The sequence below is a fragment of the Neodiprion virginianus genome, chromosome 5, assembly GCF_021901495.1.
Source record: "Neodiprion virginianus isolate iyNeoVirg1 chromosome 5, iyNeoVirg1.1, whole genome shotgun sequence".
Taxonomy (NCBI): Eukaryota; Metazoa; Arthropoda; class Insecta; order Hymenoptera; family Diprionidae; genus Neodiprion; species Neodiprion virginianus.
Window position 1 is genome coordinate 18,789,505 of NC_060881.1, and position 21,031 is coordinate 18,810,535.

The window sequence follows — 21,031 nt, forward strand, 5'->3', positions numbered from 1 at the left end:
CTCAATTTCTCTCCTGTTGATCTCACGCTCTTCTCGCTGCGTTTTCTGAGTTCCTTGGGGTCCAAATGGTCGGGAAAGCGTCATACGAATCAATTCTGAGACGTAAAATTTTTTGGTAAAAAAAAAAGGAAGGTTAACCCCTTTGTATTTTTGGCGAAAATTTTTGCGATTCTGAAAAGTGCTGGAATCAATTCTTTCAAGCACTATTCCGACGTAATTTTGCGAGAGAAATCGATTGGGCGCAGTCGTAATACGCTGCGATCAACGCATCGAAAGTTACAGCCAAAAAACGAAAACCTGAATTTTTGACATTCTTCAGCAGGTGTATTTTTCTCCTCAATTTCTCTCCTGTTGATCCCACGCTCTTCTCGCTGCGTTTTCTGAGTTCCTTGGGGTCCAAATGGTCGGAAAAGCGTCATACGAATCAATTCTGAGACGAAAAATTTTTTGGTAAAAAAAAAAGGAAGGTTAACCCCTTTGTATTTTTGGCGAAAATTTTTGCGATTTCGAAAAGTGCTGCAATCAATTCCTTCAGGCGCTATTCCGACGTAATTATGCGAGAGAAATCGATTGGGCGCAGTCCCAATACGCTGCGATCAACGCATCGAAAGTTACAGCCAAAAAACGAAAACCTGAATTTTCGACATTTTTCAGCAGGCGTATTTTTCTCCTCAATTTCTCTTCTGTTGATCCCACGCTTTTTTTCACTGCGTTTTCTGAGTTCCTTGGGGCCCAAATGGTCGGGAAAGCGTCATACGAATCAATTCTGAGACGTAAAATTTTTTGGTAAAAAAAAAAGGAAGGTCAACCCCTTTGTATTTTTTGCGAAAATTTTTGCGATTCTGAAAAGTGCTGGAATCAATTCTCTCAGGCACTATTCCGACGTAATTTTGCGAGAGAAATCGATTGGGCGCAGTCCCAATACGCTGCGATCATCGCATCGAAAGTTACAGCCAAAAAATGAAAACCTGGATTTTCGACATTTTTCAGCAAGTGTATTTTTCTCCTCAATTTCTCTTCTGTTGATCCCACGCTTTTTTTCCTGCGTCTTCCGAGTTCCTTGAGGTCCAAATGGTCGGGAAAGCGTCATACGAATCAATTATGAGACGTAAAATTTTTTGGTAAAAAAAAAAGGAAGGTTAACCCCTTTGTGTTTTTGGCGAAAATTTTTGCGATTCTGAAAAGTGCTGGAATCAATTCTTTCAGGCACTATTCCGACGTTATTTTGCGAGAGAAATCGATTGGACGCAGTCCCAATACGCTGCGATCAACGCATCGAAAGTTGCAGCCAAAAAACGAAAACCTGAATTTTTGACATTCTTCAGCAGGTGTATTTTTCTCCTCAATTTCTCTCCTGTTGATCCCACGCTCTTCTCGCTGCGTTTTCTGAGTTCCTTGGGGTCCAAATGGTCGGAAAAGCGTCATACGAATCAATTCTGAGACGAAAAATTTTTTGGTAAAAATAAAAGGAAGGTTAACCCCTTTGTATTTTTGGCGAAAATTTTTGCGATTTCGAAAAGTGCTGGAATCAATTCTTTCAGGCGCTATTCCGACGTAATTTTGCGAGAGAAATCGATTGGGCGCAGTCCCAATACGCTGCGATCAACGCATCGAAATGCACAGCCAAAAAACGAAAACCTGAATTTTCGACATTTTTCAGCAGGTGTATTTTTCTTCTTAATTTCTATCCTGTTGATCCCACGCTCTTTTCGCTGCGTTTTCTGAGTTCCTTGGGGCCCAAATGGTCGGAAAAGCGTCATACGAATCAATTCTGAGACGAAAAATTTTTTGGTAAAAAAAAAAGGAAGGTTAACCCCTTTGTATTTTTGGCGAAAATTTTTGCGATTTCGAAAAGTGCTGAAATCAATTCTTTCAGGCGCTATTCCGACGTAATTTAGCGAGAGAAATCGATTGGGCGCAGTCCCAATACGCTGCGATCAACGCATCGAAAGTTACAGCCAAAAAACGAAAACCTGAAGTTTCGACATTTTTCAGCAGGCGTATTTTTCTTCTCAATTTCTCTCCTGTTGATCCCACGCTCTTTTCGCTGCGTTTTCCGAGTTCCTTGGGGTCCAAATGGTCGGGAAAGCGTCAAACGAATCAATTCTGAGACTAAAAATTTTTTGGTTAAAAAAAAAAGGAAGGTTAACCCCTTTGTATTTTTGGCGAAAATTTTTGCGATTTCGAAAAGTGCTGAAATCAATTCTTTCAGGCGCTATTCCGACGTAATTTTGCGAGAGAAATCGATTGGGTGCAGTCCCAATACGCTGCGATCAACGCATCGAAAGTTACAGCCAAAAAACGAAAACCTGAATTTTCGACATTTTTCAGCAGGCGTATTTTTCTTCTCAATTTCTCTCTTGTTGATCCCACGCTCTTTTCGCTGCGTTTTCTGAGTTCCTTGGGGTCCAAATGGTCGGGAAAGCGTCAAACGAATCAATTCTGAGACGTAAAATTTTCTGGTAAAAAAAAAAGGAAGGTTAACCCCTTTGTATTTTTGGCAAAAATTTTTGCCATTTTAAAAAGTGCTGGAATCAATTCTCTCAGGCACTATTCCGACGTAATTTTGCGAGAGAAATCGATTGGGCGCAGTCCCAATACGCTGCGATCAACGCATCGAAATGCACAGCCAAAAAACGAAAACCTGAATTTTCGACATTTTTCTGCAGGTGTATTTTTCTTCTTAATTTCTATCCTGTTGATCCCACGCTCTTTTCGCTGCGTTTTCTGAGTTCCTTGGGGTCCAAATGGTCGGGAAAGCGTCAAACGAATCAATTCTGAGACGTAAAATTTTCTGGTAAAAAAAAAAGGAAGGTTAACCCCTTTGTATTTTTGGCGAAAATTTTTGCGATTCTGAAAAGTGCTGGAATCAATTCTTTCAAGCACTATTCCGACGTAATTTTGCGAGAGAAATCGATTGGGTGCAGTCCCAATACGCTGCGATCAACGCATCGAAAGTTGCAGCCAAAAAACGAAAACCTGAATTTTTGACATTCTTCAGCAGGTGTATTTTTCTCCTCAATTTCTCTCCTGTTGATCCCACGCTCTTCTCGCTGCGTTTTCTGAGTTCCTTGGGGTCCAAATGGTCGGAAAAGCGTCATACGAATCAATTCTGAGACGAAAAATTTTTTGGTAAAAATAAAAGGAAGGTTAACCCCTTTGTATTTTTGGCGAAAATTTTTGCGATTTCGAAAAGTGCTGGAATCAATTCTTTCAGGCGCTATTCCGACGTAATTTTGCGAGAGAAATCGATTGGGCGCAGTCCCAATACGCTGCGATCAACGCATCGAAATGCACAGCCAAAAAACGAAAACCTGAGTTTTCGACATTTTTCAGCAGGTGTATTTTTCTTCTTAATTTCTATCCTGTTGATCCCACGCTCTTTTCGCTGCGTTTTCTGAGTTCCTTGGGGCCCAAATGGTCGGAAAAGCGTCATACGAATCAATTCTGAGACGAAAAATTTTTTGGTAAAAAAAAAGGAAGGTTAACCCCTTTGTATTTTTGGCGAAAATTTTTGCGATTTCGAAAAGTGCTGAAATCAATTCTTTCAGGCGCTATTCCGACGTAATTTTGCGAGAGAAATCGATTGGGCGCAGTCCCAATACGCTGCGATCAACGCATCGAAAGTTGCAGCCCAAAAACGAAAACCTGAATTTTCGACATTTTTCAGCAGGTGTATTTTTCTTCTTAATTTCTATCCTGTTGATCCCACGCTCTTTTCGCTGCGTTTTCTGAGTTCCTTGGGGCCCAAATGGTCGGAAAAGCGTCAAACGAATCAATTCTGAGACTAAAAATTTTTTGGTAAAAAAAAAAGGAAGGTTAACCCCTTTGTATTTTTGGCGAAAATTTTTGCGATTCTGAAAAGTGCTGGAATCAATTCTTTCAAGCACTATTCCGACGTAATTTTGCGAGAGAAATCGATTGGGTGCAGTCCCAATACGCTGCGATCAACGCATCGAAAGTTACAGCCAAAAAACGAAAACCTGAATTTTCGACATTTTTCAGCAGGCGTATTTTTCTTCTCAATTTCTCTCTTGTTGATCCCACGCTCTTTTCGCTGCGTTTTCCGAGTTCCTTGGGGTCCAAATGGTCGGGAAAGCGTCAAACGAATCAATTCTGAGACTAAAAATTTTTTGGTAAAAAAAAAAGGAAGGTTAACCCCTTTGTATTTTTGGCGAAAATTTTTGCGATTTCGAAAAGTGCTGAAATCAATTCTTTCAGGCGCTATTCCGACGTAATTTTGCGAGAGAAATCGATTGGGCGCAGTCCCAATACGCTGCGATCGACGCATCGAAAGTTGCAGCCCAAAAACGAAAACCTGAATTTTCGACATTTTTCAGCAGGTGTATTTTTCTTCTTAATTTCTATCCTGTTGATCCCACGCTCTTTTCGCTGCGTTTTCTGAGTTCCTTGGGGCCCAAATGGTCGGAAAAGCGTCAAACGAATCAATTCTGAGACTAAAAATTTTTTGGTAAAAAAAAAAGGAAGGTTAACCCCTTTGTATTTTTGGCGAAAATTTTTGCGATTCTGAAAAGTGCTGGAATCAATTCTTTCAAGCACTATTCCGACGTAATTTTGCGAGAGAAATCGATTGGGTGCAGTCCCAATACGCTGCGATCAACGCATCGAAAGTTACAGCCAAAAAACGAAAACCTGAATTTTCGACATTTTTCAGCAGGCGTATTTTTCTTCTCAATTTCTCTCTTGTTGATCCCACGCTCTTTTCGCTGCGTTTTCCGAGTTCCTTGGGGTCCAAATGGTCGGGAAAGCGTCAAACGAATCAATTCTGAGACTAAAAATTTTTTGGTAAAAAAAAAAGGAAGGTTAACCCCTTTGTATTTTTGGCGAAAATTTTTGCGATTCTGAAAAGTGCTGGAATCAATTCTTTCAAGCACTATTCCGACGTAATTTTGCGAGAGAAATCGATTGGGTGCAGTCCCAATACGCTGCGATCAACGCATCGAAAGTTACAGCCAAAAAACGAAAACCTGAATTTTCGACATTTTTCAGCAGGTGTATTTTTCTCCTCAATTTCTCTCCTGTTGATCCCACGCTCTTCTCGCTGCGTTTTCTGAGTTCCTTGGGGTCCAAATGGTCGGAAAAGCGTCATACGAATCAATTCTGAGACGAAAAATTTTTTGGTAAAAAAAAAAGGAAGGTTAACCCCTTTGTATTTTTGGCGAAAATTTTTGCGATTTCGAAAAGTGCTGCAATCAATTCTTTCAGGCGCTATTCCGACGTAATTATGCGAGAGAAATCGATTGGGCGCAGTCCCAATACGCTGCGATCAACGCATCGAAAGTTACAGCCAAAAAACGAAAACCTGAATTTTCGACATTTTTCAGCAGGCGTATTTTTCTCCTCAATTTCTCTTCTGTTGATCCCACGCTTTTTTTCACTGCGTTTTCTGAGTTCCTTGGGGCCCAAATGGTCGGGAAAGCGTCATACGAATCAATTCTGAGACGTAAAATTTTTTGGTAAAAAAAAAAGGAAGGTCAACCCCTTTGTATTTTTTGCGAAAATTTTTGCGATTCTGAAAAGTGCTGGAATCAATTCTTTCAAGCACTATTCCGACGTAATTTTGCGAGAGAAATCGATTGGGTGCAGTCCCAATACGCTGCGATCAACGCATCGAAAGTTACAGCCAAAAAACGAAAACCTGAATTTTCGACATTTTTCAGCAGGCGTATTTTTCTTCTTAATTTCTATCTTGTTGATCCCACGCTCTTTTCGCTGCGTTTTCTGAGTTCCTTGGGGTCCAAATGGTCGGGAAAGCGTCAAACGAATCAATTCTGAGACGTAAAATTTTTTGGTAAAAAAAAAAGGAAGGTTAACCCCTTTGTATTTTTGGCAAAACCTTTTGCCATTTTAAAAACTGCTGGATTCAATTCTCTGAGGCACTACTCCGACGTAATTTTGCGAGAGAAATCGATTGGGCGCAGTCCCAATACGCTGCGATCAACGCATCGAAATGCACAGCCAAAAAACGAAAACCTGAGTTTTCGACATTTTTCAGCAGGTGTATTTTTCTTCTTAATTTCTATCCTGTTGATCCCACGCTCTTTTCGCTGCGTTTTCTGAGTTCCTTGGGGCCCAAATGGTCGGAAAAGCGTCATACGAATCAATTCTGAGACGAAAAATTTTTTGGTAAAAAAAAAGGAAGGTTAACCCCTTTGTATTTTTGGCGAAAATTTTTGCGATTTCGAAAAGTGCTGAAATCAATTCTTTCAGGCGCTATTCCGACGTAATTTTGCGAGAGAAATCGATTGGGCGCAGTCCCAATACGCTGCGATCAACGCATCGAAAGTTGCAGCCCAAAAACGAAAACCTGAATTTTCGACATTTTTCAGCAGGCGTATTTTTCTTCTCAATTTCTCTCCTGTTGATCCCACGCTCTTGTCGCTGCGTTTTCCGAGTTCCTTGGGGTCCAAATGGTCGGGAAAGCGTCAAACGAATCAATTCTGAGACGAAAAATTTTTTGGTAAAAAAAAAAGGAAGGTTAACCCCTTTGTATTTTTGGCGAAAATTTTTGCGATTCTGAAAAGTGCTGGAATCAATTCTTTCAAGCACTATTCCGACGTAATTTTGCGAGAGAAATCGATTGGGTGCAGTCCCAATACGCTGCGATCAACGCATCGAAAGTTACAGCCAAAAAACGAAAACCTGAATTTTCGACATTTTTCAGCAGGCGTATTTTTCTTCTTAATTTCTATCTTGTTGATCCCACGCTCTTTTCGCTGCGTTTTCTGAGTTCCTTGGGGTCCAAATGGTCGGGAAAGCGTCAAACGAATCAATTCTGAGACGTAAAATTTTTTGGTAAAAAAAAAAGGAAGGTTAACCCCTTTGTATTTTTGGCAAAACCTTTTGCCATTTTAAAAACTGCTGGATTCAATTCTCTGAGGCACTACTCCGACGTAATTTTGCGAGAGAAATCGATTGGGCGCAGTCCCAATACGCTGCGATCAACGCATCGAAATGCACAGCCAAAAAACGAAAACCTGAGTTTTCGACATTTTTCAGCAGGTGTATTTTTCTTCTTAATTTCTATCCTGTTGATCCCACGCTCTTTTTGCTGCGTTTTCTGAGTTCCTTGGGGCCCAAATGGTCGGAAAAGCGTCATACGAATCAATTCTGAGACGAAAAATTTTTTGGTAAAAAAAAAGGAAGGTTAACCCCTTTGTATTTTTGGCGAAAATTTTTGCGATTTCGAAAAGTGCTGAAATCAATTCTTTCAGGCGCTATTCCGACGTAATTTTGCGAGAGAAATCGATTGGGCGCAGTCCCAATACGCTGCGATCAACGCATCGAAAGTTGCAGCCCAAAAACGAAAACCTGAATTTTCGACATTTTTCAGCAGGCGTATTTTTCTTCTCAATTTCTCTCCTGTTGATCCCACGCTCTTGTCGCTGCGTTTTCCGAGTTCCTTGGGGTCCAAATGGTCGGGAAAGCGTCAAACGAATCAATTCTGAGACGAAAAATTTTCTGGTAAAAAAAAAAGGAAAGTTAACCCCTTTGTATTTTTGGCGAAAATTTTTGCGATTCTGAAAAGTGCTGGAATCAATTCTTTCAAGCACTATTCCGACGTAATTTTGCGAGAGAAATCGATTGGGTGCAGTCCCAATACGCTGCGATCAACGCATCGAAAGTTACAGCCAAAAAACGAAAACCTGAATTTTCGACATTTTTCAGCAGGCGTATTTTTCTTCTCAATTTCTCTCTTGTTGATCCCACGCTCTTTTCGCTGCGTTTTCTGAGTTCCTTGGGGTCCAAATGGTCGGGAAAGCGTCAAACGAATCAATTCTGAGACGAAAAATTTTTTGGTAAAAAAAAAAGGAAGGTTAACCTCTTCGTATTTTTGGCGAAAATTTTTGCGATTTCGAAAAGTGCTGAAATCAATTCTTTCAGGCGCTATTCCGACGTAATTTTGCGAGAGAAATCGATTGAGCGCAGTCCCAATACGCTGCGATCAACGCATCGAAAGTTACAGCCAAAAAACGAAAACCTGAATTTTCGACATTTTTCAGCAGGCGTATTTTTCTTCTCAATTTCTCTCCTGTTGATCTCACGCTCTTCTCGCTGCGTTTTCTGAGTTCCTTGGGGTCCAAATGGTCGGGAAAGCGTCATACGAATCAATTCTGAGACGTAAAATTTTCTGGTAAAAAAAAAAGGAAGGTTAATTCCTTTGTATTTTTGGCAAAAATTTTTGCCATTTCAAAAAGTGCTGGAATCAATTCTCTCAGGCACTATTCCGACGTAATTTTGCGAGAGAAATCGATTGGGCGCAGTCCCAATACGCTGCGATCAACGCATCGAAATGCACAGCCAAAAAACGAAAACCTGAATTTTCGACATTTTTCAGCAGGTGCGTTTCCGCTCGCCGTTTCTCTCCCGTTGGTTCTACGCTCTTTTCTTTGCGTTTTCCGAGTTCCCGAGGGTCCAGTTAGTCAGGTAAGGGTCATTCGAATCAAATCTGGGACCAAAAACTTTCGGCTCCAAAATCGAAGAAAAAGTAAGGCTAACCCCTTTGTATTTTTGGCGAGAATTTTGGTGATTTTGAAAAGAGCTGGAATAAATTCTCTCTGGCACTATTCCGACTCAATTTTGCGAGAGAATCCGATCGGGCGCAGTCGCAATACGCTGCGGTCAACGCATCTCATGTGAAGGGTAGGACGTGGTAGGGTAGGGTAGGGTAGGGTATAGGGTAGGGTAGGGTGTGGTAGGGTAAGGTGTGGTAGGGTAAGGTAGGGTATGGTATAGGGTGGGTTACCACTATGAAGTACTTCAACTCCTACGACTTCCACTACTTTTACTCCTTTTTCCACACCTTTTCCTGATCCCACTCCTGATTCTACTCCTGATTCCACTCCTGATTCTACATCTGATCCTACTCTTCATCCTGATTCTGATCCTACTTCTGATCCTGATCCTATTCCTGATCCTACTCCTACTCCATTATAGATCATATGAATTTCATACTCACAGTGCACAAATCCCCGTCATCCTCGTCCTCCTTTTCTGAGTCCTCTTCCTCGTTCACCTGCATCACCACCAACCACCCCTAACGACCACTGCTAACCACCTTGGATTATATCTCGAATACTAATTAATATGTTCAGGATTAGAATACATCAAAAAGATTGTGTAAGAATTTACATAATTTTGTAAGTGACACATTGTAGCAAGAAGATTATGAGTAATTTATAGAACATTCATTAGCACATTGAGAGATACTGAATTCAGGCTTGCGCGAAAAATGCATTGAAATAATTTATCGTTAACATGACAAGTTTGAAATATTTTAGATAAAATATAATTAGAATTGACAATCAATATTATAAAAATGAACTACTCACCGTGCAGAAATTCTCGTCATCCTTGTCCACCTTGTTCTCCTCGTCTTCCTCGTCCTCCGAGAGTCGCGATTCACCAGGTAGCGGACCTGGAGCGCAGGAACCACAGAGCGCTTATCCTAGAAGTCGAGTTTCACCAGGTAGTGGACCTGGAGCGCCGAAACTACGGAGCGCTTATCCTAGAGGTCGAGTTTCATCAGGTAGCAGACCTGGAGCGTCGAAACTACGGAGCGCTAGTCCTGGAATTCGAGGTGCACCAGGAAGCAGACTCGGAGCGCAGGATCCAGAAGGTAAAGAACCCGGTACCCAAAATCTGTGGAGCGCGCTTACCGTACGTCCGCTCTACTGCGCGGTTGTTTCCAGACTGAGGAATTCGGCTAGCTGATTACTGCACAATGATGACGTCAAGAGAAAAAAATTTAGGGTGACATCACTTTCTGAAAATCCGATCATCCAAACTATGGTTTTGAACTATAATACTATGTGTATGATGTATGATGTATCATGCATGATATGACAAGATGTATCACGATATAAATTTACACACTACAGACAAGAAATACGCACGTATCTTTCCTGCCAATTCAAGCGGCTAGGTCCTTCGATGGTCAGCCTTTGACTAAAGACATATATTCTTCAGTTAACGGATTTGCTAATAACGCTGCCGTTCTGCGACAGTTAGATGATAACAATTTTTGCTCATACCTTTCAAATGTGTGTTAAAATACACTCGAAGTTTTAAGAAGCTTCGTTCTTTCTCTTCCTATCAAAAAAAAAGAATCGCCGACAATCACCTTCTTAGGTTTTCCAAATCAGGACACTGCGTTAAATACTGTCTCAAATACGGAGCATTTCATCTTGATCAAAATTAGCGCATCCGTGATGTATCACAGTTACTCTGAATTTTTCTCCAAACGAACACATTTCGAAAAACAATTCTGCTTATCTACCCAACGTAGATACTTCACTTGCGACTAACTAAAACAGCGTTTCGATTCTATGCCTACGAAAATTCAAGATCGAGAGAGCAAATGAGAAGTTTTCGGAATAGTTATGAATAATAATGTTTTAGAATACATAGAGCAGCAGGGGGTCGAGGAGGACGAAGAAGGACGAAGGTGTTCGGTGGTGGTCGGAGGTGGTTGGAGGTGTTCGGAAATGATAGGAGGTGGTCGGCTCTGGTAGGAGGTGGTAGGAGGTAGTAGAAGGTGGTCTGTGATGGCGGTAGGAGTCGGCAGGGGGTGGTAGGAGGTGTTTGTCGGTGGCAGGAGGTGGCTGGAGGGTTTGGCGGCGGCTGTAGGGGTAAGAAAGCGTTTGGTGGTGGTTGGAAATGATCGGTGGCGGTCAAGCAGGATGAGGACGACGTGGGATACGACGGCGGCGCGGCGGAGGCGGACGTGGACTAGGTGGACAAGGACGATGGTGGTTCGTGGCGCTCCGAGGTTATTGCGGCGGTTGGCGGTGGACGCGGTTACGCGTCTTCTTACGGGGATGATTGAGCTGATCGACATTTCTAAGTAGCAGTCGACAAGTAGTCTTACGTACTAACTTTGTACTGACTCAATCTCAAACTTCCATACCGACACTACTTTCGCTGCTACGAATGTTGGTGCGAGCCCGTTAGGTAGAGTCGATAGAGCAGAACCCTCCTACGTTCCCAGGCCCACTGGGCCCACTTGCCCGCCGTAAACTAGTCACAAAAATTTACCGAGGGATATCCGTCTTTATATTCTTCAGTCAACGGTAGTTATCAATCCTTTCGAAATAATAAGGAGAAAAATAATCAGGAAACAGCAACAGTGAGTTTTAAATAATGGATGAGGTTTACGGATTCTACAACAAGACCAGTTCTGAGACGCTGGACTTGGCAAAATACTTCAAAGAATACAACGATCTAACTAATCTCAAAAGTTTGGCAGAACTAAGGTCAAACAGAAATGAAAAAGCTGGGATTCTCGAAATAATGCAGATGGATGTAAACGATGAAGACTTTGCAGTTTTATCCGAATATTGCAGGTAATCAAACGCAATTTGAATGGTTAGAATCCTTAAATGTAACTTGCCCTAATCTTGTTCAAAATTTGCTCCCAACACTAATCCACTGAAATTTCATAGAGTTCAGTGCACTAATCTAACCCAATGTAAGATCCAACTTGATTCTAACTTATCCCGATTCGAAAATTAACCCAATTCTAACCTAACGTGATACAACATCTTACCCCTAACTAACTTGAACTAATATTAAATTTAACTTCAGAGCAATTTCGTTTCTTAGATTAATCAAAAAATGATTGAATAGCTTAAATAAAATTGTAATGAAATTTTTCGATAGTAAACATCATTTAGTGACAACAGTATTGTTTACATTGTCTCTGCTGTTGTACTGTAGAAAAAATTATATATATTCAAGTTTCTGAGACGTGTGAAAACCTAATTGAATTATATTAAATTATCAAATAGTTCAAGTATTCATTACAAATTAAAATGCAATTCAACTAAATGAAACATGAATCCCGAGTCAAACTCATTTGTTTCTCAATTTTTTCACCTTTTAAAAAACTTCTCTAGAACAAATTGAATATGACCTGAAGCTCTTGGCAATTTAAATATCTGCAGAGAATCAATAAAAGCTTTTTTGGCAAGTTTTAACTTTACAGGTATTGCACATAAAAATTATACTCTATCCGGTGAGAGATCATCATAGCCGTGTGCAGGATTGGGCGGAATGGGAGATAGCGGAGCTCGCTACATAGTATCGTACCTATAATTTCGTACGTTCATGTCCTGCACCAAAGATCTATGCTCTATAACAATGATCTCATTGCACTTGAAATTTCACAAGTCCGAACTCAGTCGCTACTTTGTAACGACTGGCCCTCGACGGTTTCAAATAAACCATTCGGTTTGAAATTAACCATTGGGTTTGAGTAGCAGGGTTACCCTTGTCGGCAGTAGTCGCGTTTGGCCAGCTGAGACCAGTTCGGTAACCTGGAGTGGGTAAAATGAGCAGCGCATTGGGTGGGATCTGATCAAACTGGCTTTGAATTTGGCTTTGTAAGTGTATTGATCTGTTACCGGACAGAGTATACAAGCCTTGCGTACAGACTTAAATTTTGCATTACAATTTTCGAATTGATGTCTTAAGAACTCTAGAAGTTCTGACAAGTTGAATACATGAAAATAATCACCTCAATCAACTTCAGAGCTATTGAACAGTTCTCTCACCTTCACACAATATTGTATTAAAAGCTTACTGTATGACCAATTTATTCCAAACACTCCTGAGAGTGTTTAAACGCTTGCTATAAGAAAATAAACTTTTCTATCAAGTCTTCCCGATAAACAGCACGATTTCTAAATTCTTAGAAATTGCATTTCGCACAACATTTTGTCAGTTTTAGATGAGAAGAGAATGTAAAATCGTAAGCTTTCGAATATGTGACCAAGATTTGAGCGTGAATTTTTTGCAGCATTGAAAATTTGACAATACCTGGTGAAAGTTTTGAGAAATACGATGACACAAGGTTGGGCAATCGCAAAGGGACGTATGAAGTGAAAGAGATACCGAAAGACGTTAATCTCGAAACACTGACGAAACTCAAAGAGAGAATAGGATTGCCTCAGCGACCATTTGTCCACAATTTAAAATATAGAAGCGAGATATGCATAGTGAGTCAATCGATATCCTTTTATCGAAAATTCAAAATTCTTTTACTATAACTTAGAAAATGTTAAGTTTCTTGTTTGCTTTAAAATGCTCTTCTTGTAATACAATTATTTACAGGAACCAGAAAAGGTCGAGACATTCAAATGCAACTCTTTAATGGAGCCGGGAAACGAGATGCTTGTCTTTGTGCGAATTTATGCACCTTTCGTGCATCAGCATCGACTGAGCAGTGTCTACGTGTCCAAAATATTCACCACTCACATTGTAGCTATCCTTGGATCGCAAACATTGGCTGAACTCAGGGACATCATATCGTGCACATCGGATTTATCCATAGCTAAAGAAGTTAGTGCTAACCCAGATGCTGGGGCAAGACAGCCACAGGCTAAAGTGAGCAGTTATTTCTTAACTATGAATCAAAACTTGGGAGATAAGAAAAAACGATTTGAGAAAATTATTTTACAATTAGCATCTTCAAAATGCATAATCTGGTATTTTTGATCCAATTCTAATGTTCCTTGTTCTCATTATCTCCAACAGAAATCTTCAATGTAACATTCTCAAATCGATCGTTTTCTATCCATCGTACAATATTTTTGTACCTTTATTTCCAGGAAGTTTATAAATCCGGATTTTTCTACATCGAAAGCACATTTTACAACGATTTTCGTGACCCGAGTAACATGGACAACAGCGAAGTGATCAGAGAATGGGCGAAGAAACGGAATTTGGGACCATTCAAAACTGCATCAATGGAAAGCGTCACCATCAATTCGCTCTCTGTGAAATTTGGCTACCCTTGGGTCTACCAGCATCAAGGAACCTGTGAGCATTTGCTTGTGTTTTCTGACGCCAGGTGAATTGGAAATTGCAATTTTCATTAGCTCTATGAATTCACTTTGATGTGGTTGAGAAAAAGAAGTATCGTCTACTTTTTTCTATGTCATTCGATGAATAGCACATCAATTTATTTTTGAAGATAATACTTGTTATTAACTTTATTACGAGATGATTGTAAATTAAATATTTATCAAATTATTGCATTAGTAAGGTGAGATCTGTTTATGATGTAAGAATGAAAAAAAAAATTACACATCAATGCTGCACTTCAAATCACTTCAATATTGTTAAAAGTCTAGTAAATTCGTTCGATTTCACTTTACGATGGCTCGTTTTATTCAGAAGATTATTATTTTATACAAGTGACGAAAGTACTATGTTTTTTTTTTTCATCTTGTAGGTATTGTTAAATATTGAATTATACGTTGATCAACAAATTGCAATATTTGAATCAACCGTTCAAAAAAAGAAAATCCAATCTGTTTCAGTGAATTTGAAGAAAATAATTTTCTGAATGTAAACAAGCCATCATGAAGTGAACTTGAACAAATTTACTACACTATTATCACATTTAAAATATTGATTTTGGGCCTTCAGTTTTCCTCAATCACATTTAGTTACCTAAGTTCTGGTTTCTCCATTATTGCAAAGTTCTTTTCAAACAGCTTCGTTCTTTGAAACGTTCTCATCGAAAATCAATCTTTTCATTCCATTTTTAATATCCTTAGGCTGATCGGCCCATCGGACAATTTGACCATATCCAGCTACCCAAGGATCCACAGAATGCGAGCGAGTTCGACGAAGTATTGCATGGTCTGTGGAGTGTTCGCAGCATCCTGGATAACGACGCACAACGACAGGCTGCCGCACGATCCTTGTTACTTTTGCACAACTTGTTTTCACTCCTTCAATTACATCGACGGTAAAAAGATTGAAAATTTCTTGGCTTATCCTGTGCCTTTCGGCGACGTTGCTCAGGACTGAAGAGAAATCCAGCTACCATGTTCTCGAAGTATATAACTATTTGGGTAAGCTTACATTCATTCATTTTTGCTCGAGGCAATCTTTGAGACAAAAAGCGAAGTTGAAGATCGTGAAATTTATATAACTAAGGATTTTTTAAAAAAAAATCAGTATTTCGAAACTATCATTAATCTGGAATTTATGAAACAGTGATATAGTGAGTCGTTCTCACAGTTTGGTAACTTGACTCCGTCAAATTAATTAACAAATCTTTTAACAATCATTTCCATTTGACGTTTAGTTACTAATTTCAGCCTTGTCAAAAATTGAGTTTTTAAATCAACACAATAACCCAAATCGCGTAAATTTGCTTTTATTTACGTCTAATACATCGTTTCAATAAATAAAAAAATCATCCGATTCTTAGCTTCTTCAAGTTATCTCTTGCGCTTTGCAAATTGGGATTTATTCCTAAGGCTTTTTTGTACATTCTTTCCGCTTTCCGGTGCTTGTTCCATCGGTGGTAAAGGACACCTGATTGAAAATTGAATCAGGCCTCATTATCTTTCTGTTTTTGGTAATTTTTCTGTTGTATTTATTTATTCCGCACAAATCACTCACCCAAATTTGTGTAGAAGTTTGGATTTGACGAATCCCGCGAAATTGCGTGATTAAATTGCTTCTCTGCTTCCTCGAACTTGCCCGCCTTACCAAGTATGTTACCGATATTGAAATATATCGAAGCCTCTTCTGGCAGATACTTCAACGCTTTATTACCAACTGATAACGCTTTATCTCCATATCCTGAGTAAGTAGAATATTGAAAGAAAATGTAATTTGTGACAAATATTTATACACAATATAATTCCGATTTTTTTTATCCATATCGCTTTTCTCTATACTTTTGTGTTCAATTCTTGCCTAAATCGTCCAGCAATAAAATCATGTTCGTCCATGCGCGTTTATGATTTGGTTTTTGTCTAGTCGCATTTTCCCAGGCCATCAAGGCCTTGTCATATTGTCTTTGTTCCAAATACTGAAAACAAACAATCATTTATCCAGATGATACATTGGATAACTTCATTGATTCGAGCGGTAATCAAATTAGTCTAATTTAAACAGAATTTTAAGTACAACTTTCGGCTAAATAAAATTTCTACTTATTAAAAAACTTTTCTCAAGAAAATAATTCTGACCACTCTTGAATAATATGAGTTTTTTTTTTTTTTTTTTTAAGGGTAATTTTCGTAAGAATAATCGAAAACTGTTCAAATACTCCTGGGAAAAAAAAAAATTGATTATGAATAGAGAAACAATCGTGTGTATAATAAAAGTGCGTAAATAATTTTCTTGAAATTTCGGTCACTCAAAGCTTTGAAAAGAAAAGGAAAAGATGTTTGAACAGTTGCTAAAACATTCTTACCAAGACCCCAAGATTGTAATAGCAATCTGGGTATTTCGATCTGTGAGAAAGAGCAGTTAAATAACTTTTCTCCGATTCCTCAGGTTTCTTTAACGCTGCCAATACGATTCCGTAATTCATCCAAGCCGCCGCGAAATCCGATCTGAAATTTATAATCAGTCAAAGACGTTAATTCCGTCGAAAGATTTCACTTCTGTTCTTTTTTTTTTTTTTCCTACTGTATTTCTACGGCTCTCTTGAGTAGTTTTTCCGCTTCATAATATCTCTGTCGATCCTTGAGCAAATTACCCAAATTATTCATAGCTTGAGCATATTCAGGATGAAGTCTGAAAAACAAAAAATTGCGCCATCACGTAACCGGTTTAAGAGTATTTACGAGAATCGGAATAGTTTTTTCTCAAAACTTCACATCGATTTAACGTTTTTCATAAAATGATCTTGATAATGTCAGAAAGTGTGCTCTGATCAGCTAGAGCTGAATAACTATCGTACAGACTTTGAGGTCGTGTTTTGCAAATTATTCAATTATCATTTATCGGTGCTAGCCTTAGAGCATATACTTTACCGGAGGTAGCTACCCATCCCGTCAACCTCGTGAAAACTGCAGCCAAAGTGATGAGACAGATATATATTCGAGCTGCTCCGTCTCTCTCACTCGATCAGGTGTAGAGCGAGACAGATTATAACGGACATATACCTCTCTCTCTCCTCCGCTACACTTTCTGGTCACGCGAAGCTACCTCCAGTAGCACGTGCTTTAAGGTCCTAGCTGACAACAGCGCACTTTCTAACATTAGAACGATTACATCACAAATAATTTCAATTCGAACCGATGTTTTACGAAAAACTGGAATCATTGTAAGTATTCTTAAATGGGTCAAGACCCCGAGTTTAAAACAGTTTGAAGCTCTTTGCTTTAAAATTTTTTAATTGCTCCTGTCTTTCGAATAGAATACTTCATAACAAATCGAATCACACCTTAGAGCCTCATTGTACTCAATTTCAGCATGAGCCGAATCGCCCTTGTCCGCAGCATTCTTGGCGACATTGTAGTGAACCTTTGCATTTAACGGACAGACGTTCAAAGCTGATCGGAATAACGTTTTTTCAGTTTTCCACTCGGCGCTTCTGATCCAGGAACGTGCAAAGAAGACTGCCAGCAGAACGAAATACAGCGACAAAAGTGTTCTGCTACAGCCATTGCATTGCTCTATCAGACGCTGAAAACCGATCGCAAATAGCAGGCAGAAACCTGCCGAAGGTATGTACAGCGTCCTTTCCGCAAGAACAAAACCCACCTTGAAAAACAAGTTTGTCGCTGGGAGGAACGGGATCATCAGTAAAGCTAGTCCCATTATAGTGGGGCTGAAAAACAAGAAGAGGATTGATCCTGTGAACTCTGACGTTGGGAGATAAATTTGTTTGTAATTGTTTACGCATTGCGAAGGATAGATTATTAAAAATCAGTGTTAATTAGTTTTTGGAGTATGAGGAGGTCTTCAAACTGAATTAGCCTTTGTCTGACAAATTTTCAATCAGTTCCTTTGTCATTCGCAAGTTATTTTGTCCCGAAACGAATGAACCTTCATAATTGAGATGTGACAAATTGTTTTTAAGATATTTTAAACTATATCAGAAAGTCAACGTCTTTGAATCGGATATTCTGTAATTGTAATATGATGGTTTGATTCTGAAAGTCAATTTGATTTTTACTGTGTTGTTGAATTACATTGTATATTGTTTTTAAAAATGGCATTTTTTCGTGTCAAAAATAGAGTCTAAGCCTGCGTGATTATTCAACTAATCACCAAACGAACTGGTTTAAAAATACAATAAATCGGTTTATCGGAGAATTTAATTAACCGCAAGGTCGATTATCCAATCAATTGAAAAAACTCGATTAAAAGATTCGATTAATTGAAAAGACCAATTAAACGATTGATCGAATGCACGAGTATTTAAAACGATCAATTAATTGAAAGAACGATCAATCGAAAAGGCTGATTAATCAATTACTTGAAAAAGAGTATCTTCCCAACTTTGTGAGTTGAGAAGGGAGAAAAAATTGTATCTGGCAAAAATTGTTATTCAATAAAGTCGTGAATACATTGAATGAGTGTAAAGGATAAAAAAAAGTGTACCTTAACTGTTCGCTATGTTTTTCGGACGAAACATAGTAACAGAAAGATCCGAGAACGATCCACAAAGCAAAAACAGCAAGGATCCTCACGTCCAAACCATGAATTAGTGGAACGCAGCCCATCGCCCAGTCAAAAGAGAGCCATTCAGGACAGAGGAGTAACCATGCATTCAGGCTATATATATAATTGAAGTTAAGTACCTTTTGAAAAATTATCATAATGTTATTTTACGAGCATTTGCATCGTTATTATTGCAATAAAGTTGTGAGACGCAGATACTCACGCGCATTGGTAATGGTTCGACGAAAGAAGCAGGGTTATCAACTAGCTGAAAACGCGGCGGGGAAAATCCCATTATACTGAATCTTAGTAAGAGCAGGAAAAATCCGGCTATCGATAGCGTCTTAATGCGCCCGACCAGAGCCCCGTAATTTACTGCCAAAGACTGTTTTGTCTCGTCTGAACACATCTGTCTCAGACACCTCACCATATCAATTGGTAATAACTTATTGACGACGACTAGATCGTAAACACAGCATATGCCCTTAAATCAAAAAACGGAGTTGGAAATTAAATGTTCTAAACCGTATTGTTGACAAACAGAAAAAGCAGTCTTTTAGTCTATAAAAATGAATTTCTTGTACTGTTCAGCAAGAAACTAAACCACATCTCTACTATATGATCTCAACCATCATCGGCATGAATATCACTATTAGACAGTTTTTAAACAGTTTTTTTTATGTTCCTAAGTTTCGATTTAAACAAAATGACCCATTCATTCTTATTAAGGTACCGTAAAGAGTGCAATCACACTTACAATCGCAGTTATCCCAGTTTCTTTGCAAAGCATCGACGTCATTATACATAACATACTCAGAGTCATGTTCATCCATTTGGTGAACGATCCTGCAGCGAATATAGACTTGCGGTATAACAAAATTGATATCCACATGAACAGTGCGCAAAGCATGTCTGCTCTTCCGACGATACCTGCTACCTGAAAATATCTCAACTGTGAGAAAAGCTTGGCGTAATTCAAAAAAGGAGCAAACTATACTTCATTTTTTAATCACATCTGCTGTGCTCTTATTTCAACTATTGCCATTAACTGAATATCATATTAATATCGAAGCTTGATCTCATTTAATTCTGGACTAATTTGAGATCGTGGATTAGGTAGAAAAACTTGATGAAAATTTGTGGATAGCTAGAAAAATCAGACATGTCAAATAAATGTGAATAGCACTTTTTGTTGCAATTTGTAGCGCAATATTGTTTCGAAACATGGTGGAAAATATTGAGAAACGGCTTACCGCCTCTGCGTGAACAGGATGCACAGCAAACAACATCGCAGCATAGAAAGCTACATTTCCAGAACTCTCACCGAGCAATGTGTTGTATAGGAATAAAGTGAGAACAGAAACCAGAATGTGGAGTATCACATTTACTGTATGAAAGTCTCTGGGATCTAAATATCCTCTGAAGAGATAATGAAGCCTGAAAAATCAGAATTTAACAGTTTGATTTCAGCTCTTCTTGGTGTCTCGAATAGAAACATAATAGCGTACATTTTCGAATGTTAAAAAATAAGACAAAAATATAGACGTTTCATCAAATTGTGGGTAATATTAATTCAAACAAATTATTTGTTCTAATCCATCTACACAATGATGATTCTGTTTTTAAAATTTTCTATGAAATTTCAATGTGTATTCTTACTTCAAATAACACTTTTTTTTAATAGGGATCATTGAATCTATCGTAACTGAAACACTCATCATGAATTTCTTCATCCTCAATTTGTTGATTTTACATTAATATTTCATTGCCAAAAAATCAGCAGACTTTCTTACATCTTGTAATTTTAATTAAAAAACAAAAAAACGCCGCGTAGAAAAGAGATAAAATTATGCAAGATTAAAATAATAAAAGCATGCCTAAATGTGAGTATCGTCAGAGGGCGATAGGATTTGTGACTCTGTTTGTGTGACAACTTTGTCCCCCAGAAATCATTCTCAAATATTTTGTACATCGGAGCATCCTTGACGTCTTCATTTGTCACTATGGCTTCAGAATCGTCGAATACAAATTCACCGTCGTATGAATTTGCAAAACACAGAGAAGCGGCGATCACCAGAATTATCGCAATTGGAAGAGAAATGTCTAAAAGAATAAAGTACAATTTTGTAATGCATTTGTAATGAGTAATTGAATTATGGTTGGTGTGACTGTTATTTTTTGTTTGAAAAATTGATAATGTTACAAGTATAATACATTTAACATTATGTATAAGATCATTTTTGTATTATCTAGTAAGTTTATGGAATTACCTTGAAATCCTTTGAGATCCTTCTTCTGTTTTGTCATAATTCAAATCGTTTTTGTTCTTTCTTTTTTATCGACTATTTATTTCTCATTAAATTGCTACAGCTATTTTCATTTGCGTATTGATATTGAATCGGTGTGTTTAAATTTTTTTGCAATCAGCCAGTAGAACACGCTTACTGCTACAAGTGAGTAAATTATACTTAGTTTTATGTCGCATAGCGCTTGCCGATTATCTTTTAAGGACTGTTTTGAATCTCTGTATTATACCATATATTTGACTTAATTTTCACTATTTTTTCGCGCACACATCTCACAGGTG

General features: G+C 38.6%; 2 protein-coding genes across 5 annotated transcripts; one reads left to right on the forward strand and one right to left on the reverse strand.

The window, feature by feature from the left end:
• Positions 1-11,001: 11,001 nt before the first annotated feature.
• LOC124306176 (snRNA-activating protein complex subunit 3) lies at positions 11,002-17,538 on the forward strand. Of its 3 annotated transcripts, none has more exons than XM_046766489.1 (6): positions 11,002-11,366; positions 12,821-13,019; positions 13,135-13,362; positions 13,632-13,873; positions 14,586-14,885; positions 17,355-17,538. In XM_046766489.1, exons 1-5 carry the CDS (start codon positions 11,164-11,166, stop codon positions 14,839-14,841), a joined length of 1,128 nt encoding a protein of 375 aa, XP_046622445.1. In that variant the 5' UTR covers positions 11,002-11,163; the 3' UTR covers positions 14,842-14,885; positions 17,355-17,538. The 3 variants fall into 3 exon arrangements, with proteins under 3 accessions (XP_046622445.1, XP_046622444.1, XP_046622443.1); XM_046766488.1 differs by having other exon boundaries at positions 11,003-11,366; positions 13,135-13,407; positions 17,250-17,538; XM_046766487.1 differs by having other exon boundaries at positions 11,005-11,366; positions 13,135-13,407.
• On the reverse strand, positions 15,178-20,986 carry LOC124306164 (protein O-mannosyl-transferase TMTC4). 2 transcript variants are annotated; one of them, XM_046766467.1, is made up of 12 exons: positions 20,715-20,986; positions 20,322-20,547; positions 19,698-19,881; positions 19,202-19,381; positions 18,668-18,928; positions 18,385-18,584; positions 17,222-17,608; positions 16,462-16,569; positions 16,244-16,385; positions 15,742-15,856; positions 15,442-15,624; positions 15,178-15,354 (listed from the first exon to the last, which is right to left on the reverse strand). In XM_046766467.1, the coding sequence occupies exons 1-12, from the start codon at positions 20,749-20,751 to the stop codon at positions 15,233-15,235; spliced, it is 2,145 nt and encodes a 714-aa protein (XP_046622423.1). In that variant the 5' UTR covers positions 20,752-20,986; the 3' UTR covers positions 15,178-15,232. The 2 variants fall into 2 exon arrangements, with proteins under 2 accessions (XP_046622423.1, XP_046622424.1); XM_046766468.1 differs by lacking the exon at positions 15,178-15,354 and having other exon boundaries at positions 15,486-15,624; positions 15,723-15,856.
• Positions 20,987-21,031: the final 45 nt, after the last annotated feature.